The sequence below is a fragment of the Nicotiana tabacum genome, chromosome 18, assembly GCF_000715075.1.
Source record: "Nicotiana tabacum cultivar K326 chromosome 18, ASM71507v2, whole genome shotgun sequence".
NCBI lineage: Eukaryota > Viridiplantae > Streptophyta > Magnoliopsida > Solanales > Solanaceae > Nicotiana > Nicotiana tabacum.
The window spans coordinates 102,575,178-102,583,121 of NC_134097.1; the positions used below are offsets into that span (position 1 = coordinate 102,575,178).

The 7,944-nt window shown below is 40.5% G+C and overlaps 1 protein-coding gene across 1 annotated transcript; it reads left to right on the top strand.

Moving 5' to 3' along the window:
* Positions 1 to 4,603: 4,603 nt before the first annotated feature.
* On the top strand, positions 4,604 to 5,518 carry LOC142172607 (uncharacterized). The gene is made up of 2 exons (XM_075236270.1): positions 4,604 to 4,950; positions 5,227 to 5,518. The coding sequence occupies exons 1-2, from the start codon at positions 4,604 to 4,606 to the stop codon at positions 5,516 to 5,518; spliced, it is 639 nt and encodes a 212-aa protein (XP_075092371.1).
* The last annotated feature ends 2,426 nt before the right edge of the window (positions 5,519 to 7,944 follow it).

The following is a 7,944-nucleotide window of genomic DNA, read 5'->3' on the forward strand; positions in this document are numbered from 1 at the left end:
GTTATCAACAACCCCTTAGAGGTGCCCCATGGCGTCCTGGCAAGCCTCCCAACGCCTAGCGGCGACCCAGTAATCTTGGTCATGCCAAGTGACAAGAGCGCCTGTGCCAGCTGCATGTAGATGCTGACAGCGTCATGTTCGCAAACTCTGATGCTAAAGACAAGGTTGCCGCCAACGGACATGCTTCTACCTTGTAGGAATCTAGGTCATTTTTATTGTAAATATAGAGTAGTTTTATTTCCTGTATTTCCATCATGTCTCTCTAGCTTAGTTATGCCAAGTCCTGTAACTTTGGTTTATTTTTTTATGCATTATTAGGGGGATCAAGTAATCAAATTTTCAAGCAAGCAAACAATTTTCTGTATTGGTGTCTTTCCCCCTTGACACCATGTTGCCTTTCTATAATAGCTTTCTTTAATTCTTATTTTCTTTTCTGTTCTCTCAATTTCTCTTGACATCATTTTTCCCGTACGACACTGACAGTCTCATCCAGCATACGCAAGGGATACTAGTTGGCAAATAGTAACTGTATAGACATCAGTTGCTTTGTCTTATGTCGCCCTTCCAAGAAATCCCAAGAAAGCGTCGCGTAACAATTGATATTAGAGCATACGATCGACATCGGACGAGGGAACACATTTCCATTATCGCCATTTCTAACCATGGTGAATCATGGAGACCGCATTACGGCCCTTGAAGAGACGGTTAGCGTATAACAGCCCATCATGAATACAGTGACTGATCTAAGAACCAACCTAGTGCAAAGGTTGGACGACTTGGACCACAGGATGCGACAGGCAGAAGGTGACATTGCAAACATTAGTCGTGACCCTGAAGGAGACCGGCAAATGGTAGCCACAAATGCAGCCAAAATTTTTAGTAAATGCGAGGACCTCCAACAGGAGTGGACCGAGGATTTAGCCTATAGGGCACAAGAGGTAGACAGGGTGACTACCATGCAGCAAACTATAGACAACTTGACGGGCCAGCTCAATATTGTCAACACTGCATTACAAGGCCTACTTCGAGGAGGCGGAAGATCGGGGGTGCTGTAAACCTCGCCCCTTTGCCACAAAAGCTGAAGATTCCTAATCCAAAACCCTACAATAGGGCTCAAAATGCTAATGAAGTGGAGAACTTCATCTTCGACACCGAACAGTACTTCGATGCCGTAAGGGAGATAGAAGAAGCAAAAAAGGTAGCAACTGATGTCATGTATCTTCAAGGTGATGCAAAGCTCTGGTGGCGAGTGAAATACAAAGCCATCAGGGCCGATGAAGATACTCTTGAGACATGGGGAGACTTGAACGCAACCATACGCCTACAGTTCTTCCCCAAAAATGTTGAGTACAATGCGTGGAGAAAGCTCCAAGAGCTCCGCCAGACCCAGTCAGCCCAGGATTACGTGCGGAAATTCCCCACACTCATGCTAAGCAGACAGGATATGGGGGACAAAGACAAACTCTTCATATTCCTAAAAGATTTGAAACCATATGCATGTATAGAGCTGCAAAGACAATGGATAGACACTTTACCCAAGGCGATCCAAGCGGCGGAATGCCTTGGGGACTACCAAGTGGAAGCTTGGAAGGATAGGCCTCAACCGCTTGTTCGAAGAGGATACAAAGGTGGCCAGCCTAGAAATGGTGGTGATGATAGACTATAATTGCATATTTTAGTCTCTTATTACACTTTAATGTACTGCACTTTAATTGAGTTTGAACTTCAATCGCTAGTATTCTGCACTAATTGTGTATGTTATGCCTTGTATGAGTGATTCCAAGCTATGTAGATATTATGGAATGAATTCAAGTGATTTGGAGCTTTGAAGTCTGAGTAAAAGCCCAAGGAATCAAGTTGGGATCATGTTCGGGGATCAATAGATTAAAGTTAGGAATGAAACAGAGAATCGAGGGGGCATATGACGCATTGTCTAGTAAAATGTACCTAACGTTTCGCTCAGAACTCCGTTTGGGCTCCACAATATATTGTTAGAAAGCTATTTGAAAGGGATACAACTTTCATGTTTTGCATTTTTGCGAATTCCCAATAACGCAGCACATGGTGTGGCGCGGCACGCCTGTAGAAATTTCATGCAGCCTATCAAAATCAGCTCTCTGAACTTCCCCACAAGCACACCGCGTGGCGCGTCGCCCCATGCGGCGCGCCTGTATAAATTTTACAGAGCCAACGTCCTATTTTGCACAGGAAAGGGTGATTCATCTAGGCCCGACCCTACTTGGTATATATATATATATAAACACTATTTTGAAGACTTTTGACACATCTTAGACCTAGGGAGACTATTTTGAAAGGGAGACGACGATTAGAGCATTATTTGGAGGAGGAAATTATCGAGTTCTTCATTCCTTCATCTTTGCGTTGTAATTTGTTTATGCAAAATACTTGGAAAATTGTGCTACGAACATGAGTGGCTAAGCACTCTAGTTTCTAGAGTTGTGGTTGACATGATTATTAACATTTATTAATTACATCTCTATTAATTCAAGTTATCATCTTGTGGTTGTTTCTTTAATTCTAGTTTTAATTTATGAATTGTTGTAGCTACCATTTCACCCTACTATCTATGTTATGCTTGGGAAAGCCATGATTAGATTAGAGTAAAATTAAAGAGAGCTTGTTTCTGAACCCGTGACTCGGGGAAAGATTTTGCGGTTAGGATAGGAATATACCTAACAGTCTTGCTTAATTAAATATCATACTATATTCGTTCATTATAGACTCAATACCGTAGGAATATATGATTGATATATTGTGGGCAGGCGAGTAGTAATGTGGGAACATGCTATTCATATAAACGATCTGGTTAATTAGCAACCATAGATAATCTGGATTAACGAGTGTGATTATTGAACTTAATAGGATTGATAAACCAACCACAACTCTGGAATCTTCATCTCCTCTTAATTAAAGTCTCATCATACCCATTTGTATTCTTGTTGATTTAGTTGTTATTTGTTTAATTTCCACAATAGTAGACTAATAGAAGAACATCACTCTTGATTATCTTGGACAATTAATTGATTTTAGTTTGCTTAGTTAACGATCAATCTGAGTCTCTGTGGGTTCGACATCCGACTTTCGAGTCACTTTATTACTTGACGACCACGTATACTTGCGTGTGTGTTTGGTCCCAACAAGTTTTTTGGCGCCGTTGCCGGGACTTTGTTATTGATTGTTTAGTTAAGTTAAGCTTTTATTCAATATTTGTTCAAGCTTTAATTTTTTTTAGTTTGCTTTATTTGTGATAAGGCAGGCTCTTCTCTTGAATGTGGAGAAGTAAAAGCGCAAATAATCTCCTTCCTCTTGATCCTGAAATCGAACGAACACTTCACAGAGTGAGGAGGGAAGTCGAAGCTAGAACTAGAATTGAAAGAGAGTTGGACATCGTAGTTCAACCACAGCCAATAGAGATGGTAGGTAATGAAGAGCGTCCACTAATAGAAGCTGCAAGGCCCAATCTGGCCCTTATGACTCAGGAGATTATGAAGCCAGATATCACAGGTCACTTTAAACTCAAATAGTACATGGTACAACTGATTCAATCTACAATGAAATATGTGGGTCTATCACATGAAGACCCGCAGAAGCACACCAGAACTTATTGGAAATTACAGACACCTACAATTATCCAAAAGCTTTCAAAGACTATGTCAAGATGACATTGTATCCCTTTTCACTGATGGGGGAAGCTAAGGAATGGTTACAAAAGGAGCCCGCAAACTCAATCCACAATTGGGACGATCTTGTAAGGAAATGCTTAATCAAGTTTTTCCCCACAAAGAAGACAAAGTCACTGAGGAGCCAGATTCTGGGGTTTCAACAATAAGATGGAGAGACTCTTCGACAAGCTTGGGAAAATACAAGAAGCTACTTAGAGACGGCCCACATCATTGTCAGACTGATGAGGTATTGGGCACACTTTTGTTGACGAGTTGGATGAGGCATCAAAGATGAATCTTGACTCAGCATGTGGGGGTAGTTGCATGGCAAGACCATACAGCGAGATCCAAATCCTGCTAAACAATTTTACTGCTAATGATAATAATTGGCAAGGAGATGGGGAACCACGAAAAGCACTTAAACAAAATGCAACAGGTTGATTGAGCTTGATGATCTCTCAGCTCTGAGGGCAGATATGGCAAGATTAGCAAATCAGATGAATAAGATGACAATATACCAAGAACAACAGATGCAACATATGCAACAGATGTCTACTTGCTGCGAGTTATGTGGTGAAGGTCACACAAGTGACATATGTCCCATAAATCCTGAATCAATCTACTATGTGGGGCAACAAGCTAGAGGGCCGATAAATCAAAATGCTCAATATGGTAGCACATAAAATCTGAACTAGAGGAATCATCCTAACTTCTCTTGGGGTGGAAATTAGAATATCAGGCCTGAAGCGAATTACAATCATCCATCTCAACCCCCACATCAAGCAGAAGAGAGCTTGACTAACATGATGAAAAAGATCTTGATAGACAATCAGAAAGTTATGGCTGAAAATCAATAAGTCGGGGTTGAGAATCAACAATTACGCACAGAGTTCAGAAATCTAGAGAGGCAGTTTGGACAAATGGCTAAAAATCAGAATATTAGACCCACTGGAGCTCTCCCGAGTGATATTGAGCCTAATCCTAAGGCTCAAGTCAATGCAGTTACCTTGAAAAATGGAAGAGAATTAAAAGAAAGTCCAGAAAAAAAGTATATAGCTAGACCTGAAGAAGAATTAGTTCCTAAGGCCGTTGAGGAGAATAAGGAAAAAAATCTAGAAATTATGACAAGGCCACCACCTCCGTTTCCACAAAAACTGCAAAAGCAAAAAGATAATGCTATGTACAAGAAATTCTTAGATATTTTGAGCCAAGTGCGTGTAAATTTGCCTTTGGTGGAAATTTTGCAGGAAGTGCCTAAGTATGTAAGGTATCTCAGAGATATTGTGGCAAACAAGCAAAGACATATAGAGTTTTAAACAGTTGCACTTATTGAAGAGTGCAGTGCTAGAGTTCAGAGTAAACTCCCTCCTTAGTTGAAGGATCCTGGGTGTTTCACTATTCCTGTGTCTCTTGGAAAATAAGAAGTTAGTAGAGCCCTGTGTGATTTAGGGGCTAGTATAGATTTGATGCTATCCTCATTGTTCAAGCAACTCGGATTGGGGGTGCTTAAACCTACTACAATCACTTTGCAATTGGCTGATAGATCACTAGTTATGCCAGAAGGAATTATTGAGGATGTGTTAGTTCGAGTGGGAAAGTTAATTCTTCCTACTGATTTTATTGTTCTTGATTACAAGGCAGATGAGGAAGTACCTATTATTCTAGGGCGACCATTCTTAGCTACTGGTGGAGCGCTTATTGATGTTAGGGAAAGGAAGTTGAAGATGAGAGTTGGCGATGAGGAAATCACTTTTAATGTGTACAAGGCACTTAAGCTCCCTAAGCATTATGAGGATTTGTGCATGATTACTGCGGTAGAACTTAACGGGATATAGCAGAGTCCTAATGTGAATTGTAGTGATTCGGATGGGACAACTGAGTTGGAGGAGGTGGTGTTGCAAGCTGAGTGTGTAAGGATAATAGAGAAAAGAGCTAGAGATGAAAGAGGAGACCTTATGAGAGCATGTAAAAAGGCTAGACTTAATGGGGGAAAGATGAAGAGAAAGCGCCCGTCCTGAGCATAGTAGCAGTGTTGTGCCGCGATGTTAAACCAGGCGCTTGTTGGGAGGCAACCCATCTTTACTGCTTTCTTTTATTTTTATTTATTTATTACATTATTTTTGTAGTATCTTTTTTTGTTTTGATTATAAGAATAGGAAGAAAATCCATTGGAAGAGTGCAAAAGTGAGATAGATGGTGAGAACTAAGTGTGGCGTGCCCACACAAAGGACCATACTGGGGGGAAGTCTGAGTACCTGTGAGCCGCTATTGCTTCGGCCTTTGTCCTTTCAAGGAGTTTCTTGTCCGCCCTCATTATTGTTTTGGCTTTATTTGTGCATTGGGGACACTGCACTCTTTTAAGTGTGGGGTGGGAGAATTCTCTAAATAATTCGTAGGAGTACGTTAGAAAAATGTTTTCTTATTTTTTTGTTTTCATAGTTGTGTAGTATTTTAGTTATGAAAAAAATTGAAAAAAAAAAGATATAGAAAAATTGGACTCTTCACGATGATGGATCTCCTAGAAAAATTGGACTCTTCCTGATGATGGATCTCCTAGACATCAAATGCAATGCACAAAATAACACAAAACTTTACACACACATGGCACATAACTCACTCAGGATTGGACTCATCAAGACACTCTAGTCAAAGAAGTTAAGCAAAGTTAAGATCATACAATTTAAGGTACTTTTACAAGAGTCAAAAACTGAGCCTAAGCGTCACAACCAAAGTACTCACTATTCTCAAGGCATAACAAAGTCAAGAGATATTGCTTCAATTCAAAACATAGCACAAGGTTTCCTACTTCTAAAAAAATAAAACTAACTACACCCGGTTCAAACAAAATCATGCCTCCACCTTCAGGAGTACGTGCGGGAATTCCCCACACTCATGTTGAACATACGGGATACGGGGGACAAAGACAAACTCTTCACATTCTTGAAAGGTTTGAAACCTTATGCATGTGTCGGCCCCCTTTATCCCTCCTTGCGAAGAGAGCTCCGGGTTTCGACATTCCATGGGGTGTGATAACTCATTTCCTTTTTGGGAATTGGGTATTTAAAGAGTCACCACCTAACGAATTATGGTGCGTTAGGGCACCTAGAGTGATTAAATCTTGGTTTGGTCTGCATTAACAGAGATTAGGGTAAGGGCTCGAGATAACCTCGAGGGGAAGGTATTAGGCACCCCTCTTGGTCCACAACTATGGGTCCCGACCAAACTTATACTTTTACAAATAAGTCCATACAAATAATTGAATCAAATAGGTGCAGTACGTTCGAACAAGTCAAGTAGTGAAATGAAGGTTGAACAAATTATGAAGAAAAGTTTTAAACAAGGAGAAGGTTAGGGGGTGAAGAGGGGTCCTAGGTTGTTTATCCTACGGGATCACCCCACGCAATGTCTGGTAAACACTCCTCAATGAGGGTCTACACTTGATATTAATGTGTAGTCATCATATCCCACGTCTACCCTTCATATCCCCTTATTGGTCATGCAAAGCGAGTTTTGGTCATCGATTTCTATTGTGTGCTGCTACCCGTCCCTACTTAATAGTCCCGGAAGGAATTAGGACCTCTTCCTATAGGCATTTCTAGACATACCTCTAAGGCTTAAAGGCAAAACTCTAAGGCGACAATCAAAGAAAAGCAATTTAGGACTTTCACATAAATGGAGCAATTAAAGGCTCATAGTTTCCTCCACAAACAAACATACATACAGCACGACTCAACCATAAATAAGGTCTTTAGCAATCGAAGTCCTAGAGCAGGATTTCTAAATGATTATGCAGGAATAAACCACTTTCAGATGCAGAAGTCACAACCTATTAGTTGCCTAGGAGCTCTTTTAAAAGCTCATTAGGATTCAGAAATGTTGAGTGACAGAAACAGCTTCAGATCAGTGCAAGTTTTGAAAATGTCCTAAGGCTTGCCTACATGCAGGACTGATACTTATGTTAATGCAGAAACAAGCACGTTTTGAAATTGTAACGACCCGAACAGTCGTTTCCTGTATTTTCATCTCGTATTCCCCATTAAATGCTTATTCATGTTTCAATATGTGTACTTGGTGAATTTGAGTCAATTCGGATCGAGTTTGGTATGAAATGGGACAATTAGTCTCTTTAAGGAAGAATTAGTTTGGAAAAGTCAACCTGACGTTGACTTGTGAGTTATAGGGCTCGGAATTGAATTCCGATGATTCGGTTAGTTTTGGGGGATGATTTAAGGCCTAGGAGCGCAATCGGAATTAATTTTGG